Raw genomic sequence first — 26,653 nt, 5'->3', positions numbered from 1 at the left:
TTAAAAAGTAGTTATCTTAAATATAAGCATAATTTACATTTGAAAAAATTCTCTCTTAGACTTACAGATCAGCAGCAAGTGGTTAGCTTGCAATACACTTGCTAAGGATTTTAAAAGCAGTAAGTCCAGAATTAAAAGGCTCAAGGCAGACTATCTGTAGATCAGTCAGGTGGCCATGTGGTATCTAATACTGAAAAATGAAAGAGACTATGCCTTTTGTAAAATGGGACACTCAAAGAGGTATCAGCAAGAACTTGAAACTAGTATCAAAAGGGTAGCATTTGATGTTTTAGCATTACTTGGATATTTATATTAATACACAGTTATCAGGATTATAAAAATAAACTCAGAAACTATAAGCATGCAAGGCATATAATCTTTTTACTAACTAAATTGTAAACTATAAAATTTAATTTGTAATAACCTTCATAAGTTTAATAATTTGTGGACTTTGTTTTTCCAACCAAAGTGTTGGAAATGTCTAGAAAACATAGGCCTTCTATTGCATAAAACAATAAGACATTTTAAAATTATTTGTATGCACTGCATATGCCATCTGCTACCTAACACAAGTTAAGTATGCTTGTAAATAATTTGTTAATTTTGTTCCCAATTAAAATATCCAAATTAATAATTATCAAATATTTTTAATTTTGACAAAGATTAAAAACATTATTTGTAATATATTTCTAATTTAAAAATGTTAATCCCTAATTAAAAATTGAAATAATGAAAGGAACATTTCACAATATATATTTCTATATTAATCTTATTTTTACATCTTTATCTACAAGCAAAATTTTCAATATTTTCTCCTTTTTTTGTAAAATCACTTTAGTAATTCCAGTTTTCAAAACATACCTTCAGTCTAGTGAATAACTAAACTTATATTAAATACACCTCCCAGCACCCCCCATTTTCAATACCAAAATAGTAAGGGAAGCAGGGAAACACTTACCTAATTTTATTACGTTAAAATAATATACAGGTGCATATTCTGAACCAACTTAGATGACAGTTGTAGCCCTATTCTGTGTATAATGTTTATCATGCCAGTAACATTGAAACCTAGGATTTCACCTTTGCTTCAAATATTAAGTTCAACATTTCAATAGGGAAATTTATTATAGATTCATTCACCTTATTTTATCATCTCAGGTATGTTAAGAATTATAAATACACAGCAATGGAAAGTGTTTTCAAATGACTTTGCATTATAATGTCTTTCACAAGAATAGCAGGAGCTGTTATATCCATCCTGAGGAAAAAGGGAAATCACTTTTTATATGTTACAAGGTACTTGAATTAAATGATTCTTTAAATGCAGTGTACATTAATTTATCATATCCCTTATGATAAAAATGTATTAATCAATTAATTTAATACATCTGCATTCATAATTTAACATACATTATACTAATAAGTTTTTTATCATAAGAAATATAAGTTTAATTGAGGGGCTTCTGAACAAAATATCAAAACAACTATAAAATCTAAAAGTTTCTAACAGTAATTAGTTCACATTTTCATATTGTCTCCTATTTAGGGGCTAACTAAAATATTTAAAATTATAATTATTGAAAACCAATGGAATAGTTTGTGTTGTCATTTGTTTTACAATTTATTTATGGACAAAGTAGATGCTATCAAGTTCTTTCTATTCAAATATACTGAAATTTTTGTTATAATTTGTGAGATCCATATTTTTTCTGAAAAAACTCTTCCTCTCTTTCTCTCTCTCTCTGTATATATATCTAAATAATCAACAGGATTGATATGAAAAGAATTTAACTTGAATGATGTAATTATGTAATGAAATGTAAAAAATTATAGCAATTATGATGTTGTGACATGCTCTAATGAATGAAGTTGCATTGGTTGATGACACTATCTCCTACTCATTAATTATTTGGATAGAGTGCAGTAGTTTGATATAAAATAAAATAGTAAATTAACGATAAAATTGTTGTATATTTATTTTCATATAATACTGATGACATTTCTCTCATATCTATAAATTATGTAGAAAAAATCAGAGCAATAGCAAGTAGCATTTAAGTCTAAAAAGTCACAGTGTGGTTCTAGTCTTTCAAGATATGCAGCTATCAACTTTCAAGAAAAAAAAATTTCCTAAGAATAGATTTGTAGGGTAACTATGCCTTTTTAATGTCTCTTGTCTAGAAGCCCAATATACTAAAATATATATTTCTCAGATTTCTTATTTGCACACTGAAGAGAAAGTCATACTTAAATGTGTATAATTCAAGTAATCTTTCAAGAAATTAGAAATTACTATAAAACAATATGTTACTAATATGTAGTAGAACATGTTAATAAAGAACTCTTTGTGTGTGGGGGGGTGGGTACTGGGGTTCCCGGGAACCCTTCCACCTTCAGGCTTCACTACAAGACCTATTTTATATTTTTTTAAATTTAGAAACAGGGTCTCTTAAGCTAGCGTGGCTGGCTTCTAACCAGCGCGATCCTCCTGTCTCTTCCTCCCAAGCGCGGGGATTACAAGCGTACTTCACCACGCCCGGCATAAAGAGCTCTTTTTTTAAAAAAATAGAAGATAGTCAAAGTCTTTCTAAATTCTTAAGAGGAAAAATAAAGTAAGTTTAAAATTATATTGGAAACAAACCAAGTGGTGCAATTTTTTTTCTAAGTGTTTTCTGGTTCTTTTCCTATATCAACTTCCTTTCTTAGAATAACCTATTTCCTATAACAAAACAGAAGTTTCAAAGGCAACTCCATTATATTAAGCCAGAAGAAAACATCTATAATCTCATTTGTGGTGGTAGTGTTGGTAGGGAATAGAGCCTGATACATAGGTGTTCATTCATACTAAATTAAAATCATAAAACACAGTATTTCAAAAGAGAAAGTGGTACATCTTCAGTAGTTCTCAAATATAACCTTGCTATTACTGACAAGGAATATGTACTAATTTTCTTGTTCTCTCAACAGCTTTCTGTACATGACCAATCACCCCGGCAGAAGACTATATCCATCTGAAAAAACTCTTTAACACCAAAAAAAAAAAAAAAAAAAATCTACTGTTAGAGGACAGCTTTAAAAAGTAATACTAATCCAGGCATCATGTTTACCACTACAGAAAACAAACAAAGAAAAATACCTGACCTATTTCTCAAGACAATTGATTCTTTTGGAGTACAGCACTCTCACTATAGAAAGATACTGATAAAGCAAAATGTTTCCAAGTGAACATTCATTTCCTTGTTAATATTTGTTCCATGGGAATCCTGCACAGACTACACTTTTCAAGGGACAAGAAAAGCTTTGGCCTCTTTTGACTGGGCATTTTAGACTGGTATTTCTTAAAGAACATCATAACAACAATAACAACAACAACAAAAGCAACTGACCTTCCTTGTATATTATTAAATTGAGAAGACCTTGTTTAGGTAGATTAAGAAAATGCCCCAAAAGTCAAAGGGAGAACTTTTGAGAAGCAAAAGTGTAGATTTTTCTTCTGAGATCTGAGACAAAATAGGATGGGGAGGTGGCTTCTTACAAGCATTTCACAATAGCCTGCAGCTACAAGAAACTTAGCTACCTAGAAAATGCAAAACACAGAATAAGTATATCACTTACAGTGGTTTGATTTTCCTAATCTTGTTGGCAGCCTTTTTGTTTCCAGGCGCTTTAAAACTCAGTTTTAGTAAGGGCATAAGGAAAACCACAGAAGTGAATGCTTATCTATAGAATCTGTAAAGCAAATATGGCCATCACACTTCTCTTGTGTTTATGATTGATGTAGGCCTAACCATCAAGAAAAAATAATTTGGAAGCAGGTGATGTAGCTCAGTGGTAGAGCACTTGAATAACACATATGAGGTCTTAGGTTCCATCTCTTATATCATAAAATAATGAAATAAATTTCTTGGGAAATATAATTGGGAAATAGATACAAAAACTTATAAAAGACATTTAAAAACAAGTATCCTTTAAAGACAATGCCAAAAGAATTTGATTATAGATTACCAAAAAAATTTAACTAACTTGATCTTACTCAATTCTTTTCAAATACTTTTCTTCTAAATGACCAGCATAATTATAAAATTAATAGGTAGAAAATGTGTTTCTTTTCCCTCTCTGATTATTGAGAGTCTCTTCCTTGTCATACTCAGATAATTTGAGATCTCTACTGCCTGCAGTATCTAGGTATCATTCTGATAATAGCTGAAAACCTGTCATTGCTTCAATTTGATTACATTTGGTTTGGTTCCACACTGATACAAACTAAGAATTTTTTTTCCTAGGTTAGTGACTCTATGTTTACTTTACACCATGAACATAGAAACCACTAAAAGTAAAAATGTACATTATTTTAAAATGGATTTACTAAATAACAATTAAGAAAAATGTCATTCAATGTAGGAATAACCTCACCACCCCTGGAAACATTTTAGGCTATAGTTTGAAAATTCATTTAGTTTTAGTCAGTGTTGACTTTTAGGTGCATTACCTAGACAACTCTTTTTAATGCCTCATCAGTTTTAATTGTTTTTTATGTGTATGAAGGCATTTTAGCAGAACAGCATTTAAAAGTAAATTTTTAGTAAATTATAGAAAAATTACTAAATGGAATATTAAACAACAAATAGGATTCCTTGAAATTTACTTAAATAAAAGTATAGCTTCCAAAATGAAAGAATAATGCATTTAATATTTTGTCGTAGAAATGTGGAACTGAAATGGCTTTCTGAGTAAGAAGTTGGCAAGTTGGTGACATAGGCACACAACAAAAATTGGCATTTCATTTTAATGTGACAATAGTCTTTTTGACAGTAGATTAGTTTAACACTGAGTATCCCACCAAAACAGTTATTTGCTTCTAAGTGCATAATAATTTATTGTTGTCCTTCACCATGTATTAAGTGTCACCCATCATTGTGTCAGGAATATAAAAGCTATTGCACACTAGTCAGGAGCCAAGATCAAAGCCATTACTGGAAGCACTTTGGACATGGTTTTCTAAAGTCAGCTAAATCATCAAAAACACTATGTTTAGAACATCTTTACCTCTGAGCTCCATGAGAAATACAGAATACTTTTAAAAGCATAAGGCAATAGCCTTGTCATATTATACCACAAATTATGTTGGAGCCAAAACATAGGTCAAGACAGTACTGGTGAACAATGTCATAATAAACCCTTGAGCACAGTCTAGGAAGACCATCTCCTGCTGCCTAATCCAAAAACATTTTAGGTAATAGTATAATATTATAAAATCATGCAAGTTAATTCAACTCAAAAACACACAAGAAATTTCTCTATTCTAAACTTAGAATATTTAACACAGTAAGTATCCTTAGATTTGGTATTCTAGTTAAAAACACTTTACTTAATATTGTTTGAATTCTTTTACTCTTTTTCTTAAATTTCACCAAATTACTTTGTTCACTTAAATGGTCTAAAATAATTTGTGTGTCATAATATTCTAATAAAATTTGATATATTATTTGTACTTCTTTGAGATGTCAATGTAAGAAAAATATACAATATTTTTATAGGCTTCATGAATAATGTTAAGGTTACATCAATCCTGCTGCAAGAAAATACAAGTACTATTATTTTCTTCTTTTAGGTTTTATCCTCTATTCTTCAACTATATGTACCAACCTACCAAGAATCCTAGAAAAAGATTTAGATGCTAAATTTCAGGTCAGATCTATCTGTCCTGGAGACATTGATGATTAAAGGGAGAAAATACCTTTAATATCTGTGGAAATTTAAATTAAAATATAAATTTCATTTTATAAGTAGCATCTGGATTAATATTATCTGTCATTTAATATAGGAAATATTTGAAGCAAGGTGAAAAATAACTTACTCATATAAAGAGGGTGAGGTCCCCTACCCAGCCTTTCTATACAACTATCTACCATAACTATAATAATATTTCTATGTCAAAGTGAAACAGAACAAAAGAGATAGTTAAAGATTGGGGCATATATAACTAAGTGTAAGCCCATCATGGACAAGACTTCTTTCTGATCCTGTCATCCAAGAGCTAGGGTTGGGATGCTTGGGATAAAAGCATTCTATGTCTAGAATGCAGTATCCCAGGCTCATCTCTACTCCTAACTGAGTTCTTAACTAAATCAGATAAGCATGCTGATTATGTCATTATGCTATAAATAATAATACAACTGCTTATAAAAGACCATATAATATAAAATATACCAAGACAAAAAAGAACATTTATCTCTTTCTTAATATTGGTTAAATCCATTTAGAGCACTACTTCTGTATTCCTAGATGTGTTTCTTAAAAGTTTAGGGTAAAGGAAATCTTTTTAAAGGCATAACCCAAACTATCTACTTTTAAATTCAGCTTTAAAAACATAAATCCTAAAATGTAGTATTAGTTCTTAATTAGTTGTAAAATTAATATTGTTAAACTGTACTAGAGCAGACATTAATGAGCTTCAACTCTAATATTATAATTGACAGTGTGCCTAATGTCTAATTTCCTTCATAGTTATGTTTACTTCAATAAAATATATTACAAGTCATTATATAAAATAACATGTTTAAAATATATGGCATCCATAAAAAAGAATAAATTTATGGAATATCAAATATCTCTATAAATTTATTCAAGGGCAATAGATTCTTTCTATCAGATACATGGACTGATTGTGAGATATTTAAATAAAAGTAACATACCTATTAATGTTTTTTCTTGGATTTAAGTATCTGGTGCAAGTCTTATTACATCATGGGTAGCCAGTAGACCCTTGATGAATAAATTAATGAATAGGAGAAAAATGTTTAATTTTGAAGGACTCTACTTAGGGCTTACTAGAGACTCAAGAAATATTTGACTGATTGAATGAGTAATTAATTGATGGAATAATTGAAGCAAAGTGAAAATAAAACAAAACAAAAATTTGTCTTCTATAGCTAGAAAGCTATAGAAGCTGGGCATGGTGGCCCATGCTTGTAATCTCAGCATTCGGGAGACTGAGACCGGAGGATAACGGTTCGCGGACAGCCTCAGCTACTTAGTGAGGCCCTCTGCAACTCAGTAAGACCTGGTTTCAAAATAAAGAATAAAAAATAAGGCAGGGGGTGTAGCTTGGAGGTTGAATGCCCCTGAGTTCCATCTCCAGACCCGCAATAGAAGATTAATTTTAACAATAAGAGTAGGAACAATATCAGATGATGAATAATGTAATGTAAATATAATATCAATTAAAAAAAATAGCACTTTAATCATTTCTCATATTTTAGTTTTGAAGTAAACCTTTTTCACTCCAAGGCAGGTATTACATAATTTTCTAAAATTTAATGATACAATCCAATAATTTACAAAGATGAATTTTCTGCTAATTTGGACCTTGTTTTCAAAGAAACTGAGAAACTATCTAAAATTTTTATAAAAGCATGATTTCTTTCTTTTCTCTGTAATCATCCTGAAGATAAAAATATATATAAGGATAAAGAAAATACCACATATGTTTTGACATCAACGATCTCAGTGAGCTCATTGTTGATGTGATTATGACAAAGCAAACTTACTTATATGTAAAATCAAAATCCCACATGTATTTGAAGTTCTAACAAATTTTGTGATTCACTTAACTTAGGAAGACAAGATTTCATTCTACAATCAAAACTTAGATGTTTATCTGCATTTGTACTTCATAAACTCCTCTTTTACACTAGAAAGTATTCAACACTAAGTCAGAGTAGATTTTAATTATATAAATTAATTAGAATTCTGAGGTTTGTTTTAGAATTTAAATGGAATCTTGTCAAAGATTTTTCTCTTAATCCAAGTTTTTATTTACAAGTCCGGATATAATTTTTAAAAAGATTATTTTAGTATTGAGAATATTGAGAATTGAACAAAATACTCTGAGAGAACCTATAATGTATTTATTTGTATACTATATATATACTTCTTTATAAGAATATCTAATATATTTACTACTTAATATGTTATTTAACATTTTCATTCAATAGAATAACTATTAATTTGACCATAAATAAATATTTTATACTTTAAAAAATTTTGTAACAGAAACTAGGATAGAATCTTTTTTTTTTTTTTTTGGTGGTACTGGGGTTCTGGGGTTCCTGGAAACCCTTCTACCTCCAGGCTACACTCCCAGACCTATTTTTATATTTTTATTTGGAAACAGGGTCTCTTAAGCCAGCAAGGCTGGCTTTGAACCTGCAGAATCCTTCTGTCTCCGCCTCCCAAGCCTGGGGATTACAAGTGTACACCACCATTCCTGGCTTAGGATCATTTTCAATTCTGTTAATAACTAATAAAAATCTCAAAGTAACATTCTAAACTTTAAAGACACTAAAAATGGCACAATATTTGACTTTTTTGTCAAATAGAATAGCATGGATATATTTATTTTGTGTAAAATCAATGCAGGTCACTGTAACTATATGTTTAATTGGTACAGTTTATCATAATTATATAGTATCTTACTTTGGTTATTTATCAAAGTGAGTTACAAAATATCCTTTAAAAGTTAGTGCTTATGTACACAATATGTCTCTGTTTACTGATGCACATTTAAGCTAGAAAAGGAGCTATATGTTTTGGAACTTGCATTTAATTTCAATCCTACAAGATTTGGGCTTGGAAAATGTGGATTGTCTCAAAAATGAGAAGGCCATTTTATTATTACAGAATACAGGAAAATTTGGACTCTACGAAATACCTAAAAGTACTATAGTATACATATGTAGATACATTGCTTTCACACATATCTTCAGATAATTGCAAATGATAATTATCTGAGCTATTCCAGTCTTAATATTTATCCAATAAGTTAAAAACTGGTACCTTTATATAAAAATTGTGAATAAACATATCAAAATATATTAAAACATTGTGCTATATTTAAAATTGATTTCATGTCTTTTTTAATTAAACATACTAAACTTATTTTACTGCTAGGGAAAAATACATGATCTTCTCAGAAAAAGAGTAAGTTTACAGAAGGACAAATATCCTTAATGATAAATTTATCATAAGAATCTATGTAGTATAATTTAAAAATTATAACTGAATATTTAATTTTAATCTTGGAGCCCAGAGGCAGTTTTAATCTTCTTAAGCCAAAAGAAAACAAAATCATATTGAGATAAGCATAAATAAAAATTATTATAAATTTCTATTCCAAGAGTAATGAAGTAGAAAAATCAACATAGATTGAATGTATCAGGGATCTTAAAGGCCATTGTAAAACTATGAAATTATAAATTTCTCTATTAGGCATATGAATTTCTAGTCCTATGACTTGAAACATATTCTGTACCAATGATGACAGGAAATTTCTGTAGCAATTATTCTGTGAAAAAAATTAAATTTTATTTAAAAAATTATGGTAATTTGTATGTACTTAGGATGCTTATTTTAAACTAGTCTTGGTTTCTTAAAAATAATGGTCTCTAGAAATTTTACTACTTTGGTTTTTTAATTATGACTGAATTTTTAATTTAAGTTAGCCAAAACATGCTATTGTTCATTCAAAATAAATCTTCAATATGAAGATATTATTTTTACCATAGTAATTTGGACTGATTTTAGATTCTGATTAAGATCAGAAAACCTTAGCCCTGTTCTTACTGACACAACCAGCATGCTTTCTGCCACAAAAGGCAACACACTACATTTTAATAATATTTGTGACTCTTATAAGATCACTGTAACTCAGTACCCCATGGGAATAAAGGGGAAAAAGAAGAGTAAAATCAATTGTGACTTTTGACAATTATTAGTTAGAAAAAGGAGGTAACAATTGCCAAAAAAATCACAAAAGTGAGCATGTTACCTGGCTATGACAAAGAGCACACAACTGACACCCAAGTAAGCCAGCAGAATATACATCCAGATATCAGGGGAGAGAGGATTCAGGAAGGAGAAGACGCCTGGGTTTGTACCATTGGGCTTGCGGTACAAAATACTTATTCCAAGTGTCATAAAGGGCTTGGAAAAGTCGATGACCTTCTCTCGAACGTAGGTAATAGCCAGTGGGGCAACTGCAAGGTCGGCTTTCTGTAGAGAGAGAGATAAAAGGAAAAAAATATTCTTAAGTCACAAGAATAAGTCAATAAGTTAAAGGAAGATTTTACACTTGAGATATTGTTTCAGAAATTATTATGTTACACCTTAGGGCATTCTTCAAGCCAAACAGCTGACTTATTTTGCTTACTTATGTCTACAGGCTTCTAGATTAGCAAATCAACATTTATTGTAAGTAGGTACAGAAAGAAAAGACTGTATAGGGTAGAAAAACTAATTGTGCATTCAGTACACGAATCCTTATGCTGCTGAGCATTTTCATAACTGCTCTTATTTTAAGGTTTTAAATATTTACTTAATATCAATTATCATTTTATGATAAATTGGTCAAATTTTAGTTGCAATAATAACTACATCAAACAATTTAGCTGGGAATCAAGAAAAATGTTTTTTTTTCTGGTTTTAAAATCATAGAATAAAGTTTAAAAGGTTTAGTCTTTAAACAGTTAAAACATTCTTAAAATAATCTTTTAATGTAATTCTGTTTACTATTCCTGAGTTTTGTGTCTCTCTAATTTGTTTTATATTATTTAATGAAAATCCTTGCAGCATTGCATAAATCGCATTAGGAAATGAGTTTTGCAATTTTCACAAAGTTGCTAATTTTCCACGGTAGCTTAAATATGTTAAATTACTAATGCTTTTCACTCTTCATGTTATAACCATCTGTCAGGAATAAATTTTTTGCTCTAATATATCGCAAAAAATAATTATAACATTTAAAAATAACAAAGGCATCTATGATAAGAAGTTATATTGCTACATTCTTTTTATTTTTGATAAGCACGAAAAGCTTTCCGAGGATAAAAAATATATCCATTTTAGAAAGCAACAGAAAGAATTAAAATACAATTAGCTTTTCTTTCTCTTTGTCTTAGGTGTTGTTGAACAATTTAGAGAAGGAACTTTGGTAAGATGGAAAGTTTGTTGACAAGATTTCTCTGTGTGTCAGGTGATTTTGTGTGTTGGAAAAGTATCTCTGAGAACAACTTTGGAGAAAGACAATTCTTTAAAAACTAAGACAAAAAAAAAGTAACTTTAGCATCCTGAGGCAGGGTGTCATCATACTAATATTTGCAAATCAAGAAAAATAGCCATTTAATAATAACGATTGCAATTGTTCACACAGAATCACTTATTCTGGAATAACCACTGTGTTAAGAATTTCACATGAATTGTCATATTTAATTCTCACACGATCCTACTATTATTTTCTTTTTCAGAAAAGGAAACTGAAATCTTGAGAAGACAGAAGATATGCTCACTGTCATGAATCTAATTAAACATTGGGACCAGGGTATAAATAAAAACGCTTCATGTCTATGCCCAGAGCTTAAGCATGACATGTATCTCAGAAATCAGTGAAGCAATCATGTAAACATCGCCCATTATTCATGAATGAATAAATGAAAGGGTTTATAGGGCTGAAAAGGAAAATATATAAAAGCAAGACTTGTAATTGCTATATTGCAATATTTGGAAATTTAAGCCAATACAGAGTTCTGAAGCGGGAGATTTTTTGCACATGAAAAGAAGGAAGTGTAAATGGTTTAAAAAAGTAAACATACAGCACAGTGGGTCTCTGTTCCACTTCACTCTGGTACATTCTTCTTATTCAAGAAAAACTGAATTATCTAGAAAGCATGCAAGTGAAGATACTTTACAGTGATAAACATATTTAAATTTTAAAAATTATATGTACAGCCGGGTGTGGTAGCGCACGCTTGTAATCCCTGCGCTTGGGAGGCTGAGACAGGAGGATCGCACAGGTTCAAAGCCAGCCTCAGCTACTTAGTGAGGCTCTCAGCAACTTAGTGAGACCCTGTTTCCAAATAAAATATAAAATAGGTCTGGGAGTATAGCCCGGAGGTAGAAAGCCTCTGGGTTCCACCCCCAGAACCACACACACACAAAAATTATATGTACTCACTGTGTACAATATGATATTTTGAAGTAATAGTGTGAAACAATTAAATCTAGCTAATTAATGTAATGCATTACCCCATGTAGTTGTTATTTTGTGGTGAAATATATAATTATCTCAAATTTCTACTAATATATGGAATCCAAAAAAGTTGATCTCATAGACCTGGCGAGTAGAATTTTGGTTCTCAGGAGCAATTGTGGTAATTGGGACAGAGGTGGAGATGGGAGCTGGTTAGAAAAATGTATGTTAAAGGATACAAAATTTTGGTTAAATCAAAATAAGTTAAATATAGTGTAAACTATGATGATTATGGTGAATAACACTATATCTTATTATTATCTATTCTATTATTGAATAATGGTAAAATATTTTAATTTATTGTACATATAAAAAATTTAAACCAGGTGTGGTGGCACATGCTTGTAATCCCCATGCTTGGGAGGCTGAGACAGGAGAATTGCACGGGTTCGAAGCCAGCCTCAGTTACTTAGTGAGGCTCTCAGCAACTTAGTGAGACCCTGTTTCCCAATAAAATATAAAATAGGTCTGGGAGTATAGCCCGGAGGTAAAAAGCCACTGGTTTCTACTCCCAGTACCACAAAAAAAAAAAAAAAAAAAATTAAGACACAATTGGGATAATGTATTCAAACAAGACCACCACATTATTCCAAAATCATTCTATAGGCATATATTAATCGTACGGACATCACATTTCAAACTGAAATACATCAAACTTCAAATTGACTTAGCACTGGATAAAATAAAAATGTATTCCAAATATTACAGGTAAAATGACAAATAACATCGTGAAATACTTTCAATTAAAATAGATTAGTCATTTGAAATAGAAGATACAAGTAGACCCTTTGAAATATTTAATGGAAAAACAATGTGTTATATTCACATAATGGAATATTATTCAGTTGTAAAAAATGAATGAGCTATCAAACCATGCAGAGAGATAGAGGTACTTTAAATGCATATTGCTAGTTTAAGCAGCAGTCTGAAAGTGCTCCTTATTAGAAAAAGCAAAACTACAAGAACAGTAAAAACACCAGTGATTGCCAAAAGTAGATAAACAGAATAAGTAAGGAAGAGGTAGAACATAGAACTTGTTTATGGTGTTAAGACTATTTTGTAGAATATTAAAATGGTGAATATATTGCATTAAATTTATCATGAGCAATAAAAATGCATAACACAAAAAGTGAGCCCTAATATAAACTATGGACTTTAACTAATACCAAATATACTAATAATGTTTATCAATTGTAAAACAACATAAAATGTTAATCATAAGTAAACTGATGTGGACAGGAGAAGGTATGTAGAAAGTATTTTCTGTAAACCTAAAATTAAATTATATTAATTTCATAACAGGTTATTTTTATCCTATCCTCATTTAATATCACAACATATTATGTTGTTTAATTAGAATTTAGTTTTGCTATTATTAGTGAAACAAAAGATTGATCCAACATCAATTATCAAAAAGTTTGTAATTGTATCATAAATATATTTTAAATATCCACTTTAGAAATAAAATACCAAAAATACCTTTACCAGTAAAAAATGAATGTTTATTTATACATAGTAGCATTTTCTATTCAAAAGATCTAATTTCATTGTAAGTTTGTCAATAAAAATACTTTAAAATGTAATCAAATATTATTATATTAAAGGTATCTTAAGTGGTAGTTGTATTCTCCCATTAAATGTCATGTTATTAAAGACTGAGCAACTGGAGCAAAAAACTAATGGAAAAATGGAATGATCCAAGAGGAACATTTGGTCTTCATAGAAAGAGGTTAATATGATTTCATAAAAATATTTAGTACTTTGTTTCTGATTTTTTGTGTGTGTGGTGCTGAGGATGGATCCCAGGGGCCATCTACCTCTGGGCTACACTCCCAGACCTATTTTATATTTTATTTGGAAACAGGGTCTCACTAAGTTGCTGAGAGCCTCACTAAGTAGCTGAGGCTGGCTTCGAACCCGTGCGATCCTCCTGTCTCAGCCTCCCAAGTGCTGGGATTACAAGTGTGTGCCACCACACCCGGTTCCTTTATCTCAGTTCTTAAAGAATAAATAATCTTGCATTAGAGAAAAACAGTGGACATTTTTTGTCACTTTAGCAAAATAAAAAAAAAGAAAATTTTTACATCATATGAATAGTGCAAAGGAAAGGGAAAACTAACTTCTGCCAACTGGTAGCAATTGTCTATGAAGTTTGAAGAATAAGTTTGAACAGGCAAAGTCCTATATTGGAAGTATGACAGCAGCAAGGAACAGGAATATCAGAGTAATTGCTACATTAAATGTGTCTTTTTTTTTTTTTTTTTGCAGGTTGGGGATGGAACCTGGGGGCATTTGACCTCTGAGCTACACCCCCAGCCCTATTTTTATTTCTTATTTTTTATTTTGAAAGAGGGTCTCACTAAGTTACAGAGGGCCTCACTAAGTAGCTGAGGCTGTCTGTGAACCACAATCCTCTGGTCTCAACCGCCCAAATGCTGGGTTTACAAGCATTCACCACCACGTCCAGCTTAAATGTGTTTTTTATAGGCTGACTGATCTATATTCTTTACCCTTATTACTTCCATTAATCTGCACAAGAGCTCTACTAGATGTGTAGGGCAATTTGCTTTTTATAACCAATAATAAAGAATAAAAATAATAGCACGAGACATGAGAGTTTAAGAAAGTGTGGCTGCAATGGTGACTTGTCCATACTTCCAACTATTTTTCTGCCAATCACTCAAACACATTATGACAATGTTGCTACTGTGGTTTTGATACTGGTTCTTTATTTTCCTAAGTAAAATGATATTTCTCTTCTCATCTCTCCAAATTCCTTAAGATACATCTGTGGTTCTTTTCTTTCTGCATAGTTTTCCTTAAATACTCTATTCATATTAACTTAATTCAATGATGTTTATAGTATTTACAAAATAATCCATAGTATTTAGTATGTAACCATGTTCTATGCTGCGGTAGTTCTGATTGTTTCACATGTAAATTGGCCAATGTGGGATGAAATTTGAATGTAGATATTATTGTAATTGTATTGCCCCTGTTCCCATGGGAGTATAAGCCCTTTACAACCTGCAGGCATTTCCTTCAATCAAAGCACACAACTCTGAAATGAGAGAATGACAAAGTATCTCTCCCTGGAAATTTCACAAAGTTACCTAGGCAGAAGCTATCTTATTAAATTAATAAGCATTAATTTAATATTCTAACATTTTGTGTGAAAGTCTGCCAAATTGTCTTATTCATCTTTGATTATAATGAACCCAACATCCCTGTGGCACTGGAAAAGTCTGACAGCCAGGAATTGCCTGGAAATGTTTGCTGAATGCAGTTTCAATTTAACTTGGTAAAAATTTCAAGGAAAATTAAAGAAATACTACCCAGAGAATTTTAAAACTAAACTTTTTTGTGATTATACTAGAAATAAAATTTATTTCTACAATAATATAATTCTAAGTTTATTAACTACTTAGGTGGAACAGAGTAATTCTTTTTGGAGTTATATAGCTAATAACACTCCATTGATTTCAGTCTCATAGAAAAATAATAATATGCAACAAATATTAATTTAATTTCAAAGATGTTTATAGTATTTACAAAATAAGCCACAGTATTTAGTAAATTATACAAATTAATTTAATACAATTATACAATTTAATACAATTATACAAATTAATAAATTAATTTGTATTAATTGTACAAATTAATTGTATTAATTGTACAAATTAATAAATTAATTTGTATAATTTAATAAATTATACAAAACTTAGATAACAAACCTTATCTTAATGGATGGCATGATGGCTCTAAGGATGATGTTGTTCTGACGACTTTCTTTATAAAGTGTCATAAAATCAAGAACATAATGATTTTCATTTATAATATATTATATGGTCAGTGAAATATCTTATACATACTTCTAAAAGTCCTGGTATTTTCACGTGGCAAAAATAGTTCTAAGTATTTATCTTTGGGATGTTATAAGATTCTTAATAAAATGACAAAAAATGAAGTGGTTAGTACATGTAAATAAACAGTGATTTTTTCAAATCTGATTTAACAAAGATGTTTAAACTAGCTAATTAGGCATATTAACCTTAATGTCACATGTAAGTGTAGCTACAGTTTGGCAAACTCTCCACAGTGTATGTAATAATCAATTATTTTGAGTCTATGTACTTGCAAAGAAACACAATTCACCTTCTCTCACACCATCACCACTGACCTAGATGGTCCCCAACTGCTTTCCTACTTTCCAACCAGAATGTGCTTTCCCTCTAAAGATGAGAAAGTTCTTTCCAAATCACATACTCATTTGCCATTTCCTACTCTGATGACATCTAGTACATAAAATAAGATCTAAAGCTTACAGTCATCATCTTGGCTAAAAAGCACCAAAAGGTATGCCTCTGACTGCTTCATCAGCCTACATTCATTCATGTGTCTGTTTTGATGTCACTTGCTCACAGGAGTCCTTTGTGGGCTTCATACTATCACTCTTGATCTCTTTATGGTGTTATCATTTCCTTCATAAACTGTATTATGAAGTAAAATTATGCCAGTAGTAAGCCACTTTTTACTAGAATTTAAATCTCTTTTTGAGTAAGAAACTTCGTCCTCATTTTGTCCAATTCCTTACCTTCTCTGCCTGGTACAATGGTTGGTATAGACTAATCACTAAATAAAATTTTAAATGAGTGAATAGACAAAAATATCACCATTGCTAGTTCAACACTTAGAAACCCCCTAAACTTCTTTCAGAAGATAATATTCTTGAGGTGTATCTTTTAAGTAATTTTTGTCCCAAAGATTTTTTTTTATTTTTATTTTTTTTCAGTACTGGGGATGGAGCCCAGGAGCATTCTACCTCCGAGCTACACTCCCAGCCATATATTTTTGTTCTTTATTTTGCAACAGGGTCTCACGGAGTTGCAAAGGGCATCACTAAGTAGCCGAGGCTGTCCGCAAACCATGATCCTCCTATCTCAGCCTCCCAAATATCGGGATTACTAGTGTGTGCCACCACACCTGACTCCAAAGATTTTGATTAGGTTGGGTCTTGTCTCATTTTTGTTATCGGGACTATGTAGTAACAAGGGCAGGGACATTTAGGAAAAGCAGTCTTGTACTTCATTCCTCCCATTACTTCTGATGTTAAAATTGGGCCACATATAAATGCTCAGCCCACTATTTCTGTTTCAATCTCTCTCTCATGCAGCATAAAGGAGAGAGGCCAAGTCACATGATTAATATTGACCATTAAGTGGAAAAAAGAGAAATACAAAACAGCAGTGAGATTTTTTTCATGTGCAAAATGTCTATATTTTGCTATGACTGATAGTAGTAAAGGACGGTTAAAATGTTTCATAAATAATATATTTGTGATTAACTAGTTTTTAATTATTATAATAAAAAATTCCTCTTACCAATATGTCAGTCAATACTCACCAAGTAGGTATTTAAGAACAAAACTTGATGAGATGAATGTTTCAAATATGGCAAAATATACTTCAAATATGGGAAAAATCAAACACATATGAATTGCATTTGTTATATACTATAAAAAACTAATATAACCCAGATGTAGTGGCACATGACTCTTAATCCCAGTACTAGGAAGGCTGAGACATGAGGATTTCAGGTTCAAGAACAGCCTCAGCAAGGAAGAAGACTCTCATCAACACGTTCTGACCCTGATTCAAAATAAAAATAAAAATAGTGCTAGGAGCATAGCTCAGAGGTAGAATTACCCTATGTTTAAACTCAGTACCACACACAAAAACAAATCCTAACATATATTAACTTTATAAACTCAAATTTTAGAAATGTATATTTAGTTTATTTTATCCAAACAAATTATCACCATATAGTGTATAGTGAAAAGTAGAAAACTGAGTTATAAAACATGGAATTTTCTATCCAATTTGTAGTACTTGAGAAAGAGCAATTTGGAAAAAATAAACACAAACAGTAGTAGATTTAGCTGCTGCTTCAACAGCTGTTACTTATTAATGCTTAAGTAAACCTGCTGTTAATTTTGAATGATACTGACAAAATCTCTCAAACTTGCCACAGATGGCAAAAATAAAGCTTTTTTATTATTATATTCATTTATTAATTTTTTATTTTTTATTATAGTCATACATCTTAAGGGGAGACAAAATGGTAGAGGCATACATGCAAACATCACTCATTTAGCCCTTCCCCAATTTTCTCCCCATTCCTTCTCCCCTCCTTCCTTCTCATGTTTCACTTACTGATTGACTCTGATATGTTTGTGAATGTACAACATGTACATTAGAAAATTTCCCTCTGACCACCTCCCATCCCACTCAGTTAGGTCACCTCATTTGCCCATTTATGACTTCTCCTTCCTCAACTAGAGTTCCTCCTATAACCCTTTTCTCCCCTAGCTTCTGTATATTAGGGAGAGCATTCAATTTTTTATTTTTTGTTACTAAGCTCACTTAACATTATGTTCTCTAGTTCCAACAATTTCCCTACAAATGATGTAATTTTGTTCTTTATGGCTGTGTAAAATCCTACTATATACATATTTCATGGTTTTGTAATCCATTCATCTGTTGATGGACATCTTGGCTGGTTCCATAATTTGGCAATTGTGAATTGTGTATCTATGAATATAGATTCACATGCATTGGTTTGGTAGTTTGGTTTTCATTCTTTTGGGTAGATACCCAGAAGTGGTATTGCGGAATCATATGGTAGGTTCATTTCCATTTTTCTTTTTCTTTTTTTTTCTTTTTTGGTGGTACTGGGGTTCCTGGAAGCCCTTCTACCTCTGGGATACACTCTCAGACCTATTTTTACATTGTTATTTGGAAACAGGGTCTCCTAAGCCAGCTCACGCAGCTGGCTTCGAACCTGCGCCATCCTCCTGTCTCTGCCTCCCAAGCGCGGGGATTACAAGCGTGCGCCACCACGCCCGGCTTCATTTCCATTTTTCTGAGGATCCTCCATACTGTTTTCCAAAGTGATTGCACTCAACTAAACTTCTGAACTGATAAATCTTCAGAAACCTCATAGTTTCAAAATATGTCTATAGTTTAATGGAGTATTTGAAAAGAATACAGGGTTAATTTTTTTCTTTGTTTCATTCTTCAACAAAATATGATTGTGTTGGATACCCTTAGTTGTATGTTACATACAATAATTAGCCTTATATTATTTTTAACTAACACATTCCCATGTAATTTATAAACTTTTAATGATAGTTTATCTTAGCTTACTGGAAAAAAATGTATCTACAAATTGAGATGCTTTCACAAAAAATCACAAAAAAATTTACCTTTTCTCTTTCTTATCTTTCTTCCTTCATTCATAAAAAAGAGATTATTTTATTTTTTTTAATTATAATATATCTAGTACCATATAGTACAACTCAAGACAGTTCATGAGCAAAGAACATTTTCTATTGATTCATGTTCATTTTGCAATGTCACACATAAAATTTTTACAAGTAATCCTAAACTAGAAATAAACTGATACATGAAAATTTTCCTTCAAGATTACATATAATCTATCATTGCAAATAATCTATATGTTCCCACATAGGGTAAATAAATCACAATATAGCAAGAAATCATTATTATGCATACACTGTTAAGTAGAATTTTCTGATGTTTCTAATGAAATGGAGTGGATACAGATAATGTTAAATGAATACTAATACATGCATTATTAAATGTTATCTCAATAAAACCATAGTAAAATGGGGAACTTGTACATTAAATGGATCTAGAAAATTTTTTAAGTCGGTACTGGGAATAGAACCCAGGGGCATTCTACCTCCAAGGTACACCCCCTGCCCTATTTTTTATTCTTTATTTTGAAACAGGGTCTCACTGAGTTGCAGAGAGCCTAAGTAGCTGAGACTGTTCGCGAGCCATGATTCTCCTTTCTCAGCCTCCCAAATACTGAGATTACAAGCCTGCATCACCACACCTGGCTTGAAATATTTAAAGATTTAAATCTTTTTTTTTTTTACTTTTTAAAGAATTTTTATTTTTAGTACATTAAATTTACTCATAATATATTCTAAAAATGTACAAATTTTCCTTTTAACAAAGTATAATAAAATATAAAAACCCCAAAACAGAATACTTGACATTTACAATTCAAAATCAAATTAGCAGAATATTAAATATTTACAAAACTATATCTTTTAAAAATATTTTTAAAGTTACATGCAGCTTTTTAGAATACAAAAGAATGGCTCAACAAATCGAAGAATATTCCTTCATTTCTAAAACGAAAGCATGTCTGACAGAACCTGCGAAGGCCCCAGGTCTGGGCACCAATGCTGGCCGTGGCTGCCCATGACAATGGCCGCGTGACAGTCTTTAATTTAAATTAAGATTTCAAATTACCAAAATCTATTTTAAATTATCAAAAACAGTTTTAAATTAAGATTTCAAGTTTAAACAAATAAACTATAATGAATAAATATTACTAGGAGAAACCAGCAAAAGGCATGCAAATGCATCACCAAATTATCAGCTGAATATTTAATGTAATCAATAAATCACAATAAAAACCTTTTTAGTGTACAAGGAACACTATATTTAATGAGTCTTTTAGAAGTAATAAATACTGCAGTATATATCTGTGATATAAAATTAAGTCTGGGATCTGCTTCAAAATAGCAGAAGTGGAAAAGAAATTGGTAAGGTAGAGATGAAATGAGTTGTCCATAAATGTATATTTCTTGAAGCCAGGTAATAAGTATATAGAACTTAACTTTCTTTTTCTATTTGTACAGGTTTTAAAAGTTCTACAAAATGATGTTTAAGAAGCATAGAATAAATAGGACAAAGCAATCTAGCAAAATGTTAATATCTCTAGCTGATAGAATTATGGTTGTTTTCATAGTATTTTAATGTCTCATGATTTTAAAAATAAATAAAAAATTCTGTTTAAAAAAAAAACACTATATATGCTATGCCATTTGAATGTGTTATAGTCTACCTTAAATCTTCACTGATTAAATAAAATACAGTTGTAATATAAAAGTAAATCCATAAAACCTTTTAGTCACTGCATTTAAAAATGTTTTGATATATATAAATATTCATATTTGTACATATGCAAAAGTTTTATTTGCCTAAGCTTATAGATAAACTTCAATAAAAAATAACTCCCTTATGAAAATAAAAAAAACTGTTAGTATATAAAGTGAGTAAACAGTTAAAGTATTATTTTCCTTTGTTTTTAGTTTCTGAAATGTAGCCACTATGTTTCATATTTTGACAAAGATAAATGTTTCCCTTTCATAAATATATATTTATCCTGAATAGTTTAGATAGAATCTCTGATATCACATATTAAATTCTATGTTGGAAAAATGTTTGTGACTATATTTAAAGGCTACCAATTCTTATCTTTCTAATGTGTTCGTGTAGTTTTTCCAGGAATACAGGGAACAATAATCAATCAGTTTATTTTTCTGTGTAGAAGTAAAAATAAGAGCTGTAGAAAACACAAAATTATAAAAATATTATTAAATACACATGATTTTGATAGGTAGTCTATAATAAAGTAAAATAAGCTCCTGTTTTCTCAACTGCAAAATAATATGGCAGAATATATTAATAAGTATTTACTGGTAGACATGCCAACATGGGGATAGATGCGAAGACATTTAAACATGATCCTATAGTCTGGTGCATTGGAGAATGCCTGTAATCCCAGCACTTGGGAGGTTAATATAGGACAATTACAGTATCAAAGCCAGCCTCAGAAATTCAGTGAGGCTCCTATCAACTAAGCAAAATCCTGTTTCCAAATTAAAAAATAAAATGAGACTAGTAATATATCTAGAAATAGAATGCCCCTGGGTTTAATCCTAGGACATAAATAAATAAATAAATAAATAAATAAATAAATACAATTTAAAATCCCTTATACCTTATACAAGATTCTTTGAAGTAAGAAACACCCAAGATCTTATAAGACCAATATAGATTATATGAGGAAGAGATCATTAGAATGCATAAAAGATTCAGCAAATATTTAGGACACAGAATAAGGAAGAAAAACTAATGCAGCAATAAATAAGAAAAGATGTATTCTCAACTCATTAGTGACCCAAACAGTCCATTAAGCAGCAACCATTCATTTCTGCATTTAGTTGTCCCAGAGAAAGTGGGTTTCAATCTCGAAATGTTTAACTTTCCATGAGGCCAAATATGCATGTCATTGGCAATAGCTCAAGAGTCAATCAAAGCTAAAGATATAAGAATGGTCGTGCATCTTGCTTATTAATGAACACGTTCACATTCAATTGCTTTTTTTCTTTTTTCTTTTTTTGGTAGTGGTGATTAAAAAGCCAAGCTAGCTCAATGAACACCATGCTTTCCTTACACCAAGCCCAGGTATCTAAAAGATTCTGGTTGCACATATGTTGGGATGAATTCTTCCTTTTCTGTTATGTGAGTGTTCTTCAGTAGACAGTTATCTATTTATAATCTTCCCTAAGCTGGGGTATATCATAAAATCAAAAAATTCACTCATATAATAATCAAGGTTCTAAGTTCAACCACAGTACTGCATTCAGAAGAGAGTAACTGTCAGCAGCAGTGATAATATAACAACAATCATATACTAACCTATATTTATACCTTGTTACTAATTATCTCTATAACTGTATTAACCAGTGAGAAAAGTGAGTTAAAAAAAATGTAGAATAGGCCAAAATTTAAGCATTCATGATAGTTTACTTAATGATAAGTTATATTGAGAGGAAATAAACAGAAGATAAAGAAAAAAGGATATGAAAAGAAAGAAAAGAAGAGAAAGAAGGATAAAACAATAAGGATGTAAATGAAGAAAAAACAAATTAGCTACTTAGAAAGATCAAATTTGATTGGAGTCATAAAATTGGATAGAACTATAAAAATGCAATTAATGAGGAAAGGCTCGTGAAACAGATAATGCAACAATGATCATGAAAATATTTTATTTTCTCTTTGCTGAGGTATTTCAAATAGAAATGCTTCTTCCCAGGGTTTCAATCTTAGAATCTCCCTGTGATGTGATTGTTTGTGGCACATAATTGCCATACCATTTTTTCATTCTCAGCTCTGGTCCAAAGCTGGAATCTTAAGGCTGTCTGTATTATGAACCCTATGCCCTTCTTCCTTGCCAGCATGTATTGGGAAAGCATTGTCCATGTAAGAACAGAATTAACCATCAATGCATGTACATTTTTGTATGGAAGAGCGGGAGGTATAACTGCTGGTTAGGTCTCTCACTGGGAACCCTGTGGACCAATCCATATCGTGCTTTCCTCTCATTCACAGAGCCTTAGTCCATGTGCTGGGGGAAGGTGTGTGGCAGTGCCCAGTCATGCCAGCAGATCTTGCAGGCACTTCTGGGCATGGGGGAGGCACCTGGGCCCATAGTAGAATGTCAACAGTAGCAGCTGCCCACCAACCCAGTCTTTCTACTTGTTGGCCTTGCTCTATGTCACAGAGTTCATACAACAAATTTCAAATGAAAGCATTCTTTCCTCTTTCTACTCTGCTGACCTGTGGACGTGCAGCTCTGGTTCCCACTGCTGGCCAGAGCTTCCCCTTCATCTGTGCTGTGATCTCATTCCTCTGCTCGGGATGACTCATGGCACCCACCAAAACAGTGAAAAGTAAAGCATAAGTGGCCACTGGGTCTTGGATATACCAAGAGAAAGCAAACCAAGAAGAAGACAGACGATTAAAAAATAAAGATAAAAAAAAAGGATAACAGAAGGGGATTTCTAATCTGCTCAGAAAGTCCAAACAAAGAGATTTTGTAAACTAGTGCTACTTCTCCACTTTTACTAAAACCACTGGTAAGTGCTGGACTCTCTCCAGAGTGGGCTGACTGCAGAATCTGAATGTGTGCTCTGATTGTGAATTTGTTAGAGAGTGGAGTCTGGTTTTCTTAGACTCAATGAGAAACTTTCTTTCAGCTTCCCTTCCCTAGCCAAGTCACTGCATGTCAGGTGCTTCCACAGTATTTTCCTTTTATTAATTCTCTTTCTGTTATAAAAAGCAATATTTTTTTTATTTTCACCTGGTTGCTAACTCTCTGAATTGCTTTCTGGCTCTTTTCCATGGCCTTCCTAACTCATCATGTCACCAGTAAACTGTCCTTATGAGTAAACTTTACAGAGCAATCAATATACACTGAGTTCCTCTAGTCTATCACATATTTCTTCTTCCTTTTACTTCTCTGGATGTATAACTCTCAAAGAATCCAAAGCCAAAGGCTCCAGTAGTTTTATACTGCTTTCATAAGCAAGACACTATACTTAACATTTTGGTTTCAAGCAATAAGACTATTCAGAGTTGATTTCACATGGAGCACTCTTAAGCCCTGGATAATTCTAGATGACATGTACAACTTTTAGATCAAGAGTTTGAGAATTACAGATTTAGTCAGGTTCATTTTGCATATTTTGTATTATGAGCGTTAATCAAAAGAGAAACTATCAAAGTCTGATGTTATTATACCATCTGGGCAAGAAATAAAGCAGAATATTTTACGAAGTTTACTGTAATATGTCCTCCCTCTATTAGCATTAAAGGTAGTGGAAGTAAACTAATAAGTCAAACAGTAACCAAAGAGAAGTAACTACTAAATGAGGAGAATAATACAGACGACAATGGAAAGCAGTGCTAAAGAAAAGAGAAGAGAGACGGAGACCAAGGCAGAATAGCAATTAATAAATAGACGTTTACAGATCAAGGAAAACAAACCCTAAACAATACTCTCTGAATTAGCAACTTGAAGATAGCATTAGTGATATTGATGTTATGTTAGTCATTGGTGAGTTATGAGGTCACTGATATGGCTAGTGACATTTCAGTTAAAATTTATTTACTGACATTTTTAGTAAGTAAATTCATTGCAAAGAGAAAACTAAACCATTAGGTGGCAAAGGAAAGGAATTACTTCTTTTCCTTCTTTCTTTTTTAATTTTTTTGGTGGTACTGGGGTTCCTGGAAACCCTTCTACCTCCAGGCTACACTCCCAGACCTATTTTTATATATGTTTATTTGGAAATAGGGTCTCTTAAGCCAGCGAGGCTGGCTTTAAACCTGTGTGATCCTCCTGTCTCTGCCTCCCAAGAGCAGGGATTACAAGTGTGCACCACCATGCCCAGCTGAAAGGAATTTCTAAAACTAAACATTATGATAATTTTTAAAATTTAGGGCAGAAAAGGCTGATATCTATAGTAGAGAATAGTTAAATATTTGAAAATTCAGGAATAATATTTTAAATATTAAAAATATTTAAAAATTCAGACAAATTAGAAGAGAAAGATGAAAAGAATAGCATTAAGTAGAAAAGAAACATTTTTCTCCATCAAATCTAGAAATAAGGAAGAAAGAATGGGCATTAGCAAAGCAGTACTTGTCAGCTTAATGGCAAAAAAAAAAATTGAAGGAAGAATTTCTCATATAGTGGCTTCTATTTATTTCATAAGTGCAAGACCAAGTTTTCTGCTGTAAGTTAAAGAGGAATGATTGACATGATGAACATATACAAAATTATCAATGCCAATCCTAATGCTGCATATGGGAAAAGGGGAATGAGTGTTGTAGGAGCTAGGGAGATGCTCACCAACTGCCGTTTGCATGTATTTCTATTTCATTCTGAATTTCACTTATGATGTATGACTACAATTCACCAATATGAGAAAAAGAAGAATTTGACTTGAAGAGTAAAAGGAAGTTGGAAGAGATGCTGAAGAATATAAAGGGATCAGTGGCCCTGTAGCCAGCTCATTGGAGATTGTTGACTATAATTTACATTAGTTCTATTTTTTCCAGATTGTTTGATTTTTCTCCATCTTCATTTTCTGTTCTAAATTTTCTAGCAAAAATAAAGAAGATAATGTCATTAGTACAGGGTTAGGTTTTGAGGGGAGGAGTGCTATAAACAATCCAAGATAAATAAATTTAGTACAGGAAGAAGTGGCTATAACAATAAACCAGGGGGGATTATGTAGACAAAAGCAAATAATGGTTGAACTTGTGGATTTTATGGGACCAAACAGTATAATAAGGCCAACTAAATTTATACATATGAAGAAAAATAATTGAATATCTGAATTACTGATCCAAAAGTTACTGCACTTTGGTTACGAGAAAGATTATGGTATAGCTACAGAACTATATGACTGAGAGGTCCCTAGAAATGAAGACTTCAAGAAGCTTACTGCCCAGGACAATAGATTATTCTTCCATAAGGACACTGAGTTCACTAAAAATAGTGAAAGTGGCTGTCTTCAAGTGAAAGGCTATGAGTCAGTTGCCAAAATTAGCAGTGTCTGAGTAATTGTGATCAGGAAGTGAGTAGGCAATAGCACAAGAAGGGAAAGAATGATATATCTAGAGAAATTAACTTAAAAACTCAGTGTTTTTTTTCCTGGGGCCTAAAGAAGTCATGAAAGAGAAATAGTAACGGGAAAGATGACCATTTGAGGTATTCAGCTATATTCCAGTTTGTCTGTTTCTGTGTACATGCAAAATTGTACTTTATACCTCCCTTGAAGTTGAGCACAATGCTATGATTAACTTTGGTCAAGAAACATTAGCAGAACATTAT

The 26,653-nt window shown here is 31.6% G+C and overlaps 1 protein-coding gene across 3 annotated transcripts in view; it reads right to left on the bottom strand.

Moving 5' to 3' along the window:
* Positions 1 to 26,653, bottom strand: part of GRIK2 (glutamate ionotropic receptor kainate type subunit 2) — a gene marked incomplete at both ends in the record, with an annotated part of 700,362 nt that overhangs the window by 184,079 nt on the left and 489,630 nt on the right. For all 3 annotated transcript variants that reach the window (XM_080700516.1, XM_080700517.1, XM_080700518.1), the window contains one exon: positions 9,830 to 10,053. In XM_080700516.1, the coding sequence (XP_080556642.1) occupies positions 9,830 to 10,053 (224 nt within the window). The remainder of the gene's footprint in view (positions 1 to 9,829; positions 10,054 to 26,653) is intronic.

The sequence above is a fragment of the Muscardinus avellanarius genome, assembly GCF_963383645.1.
Source record: "Muscardinus avellanarius genome assembly, chromosome: 8".
NCBI lineage: Eukaryota > Metazoa > Chordata > Mammalia > Rodentia > Gliridae > Muscardinus > Muscardinus avellanarius.
This window is presented reverse-complemented; position numbering and strand designations above follow the sequence as displayed.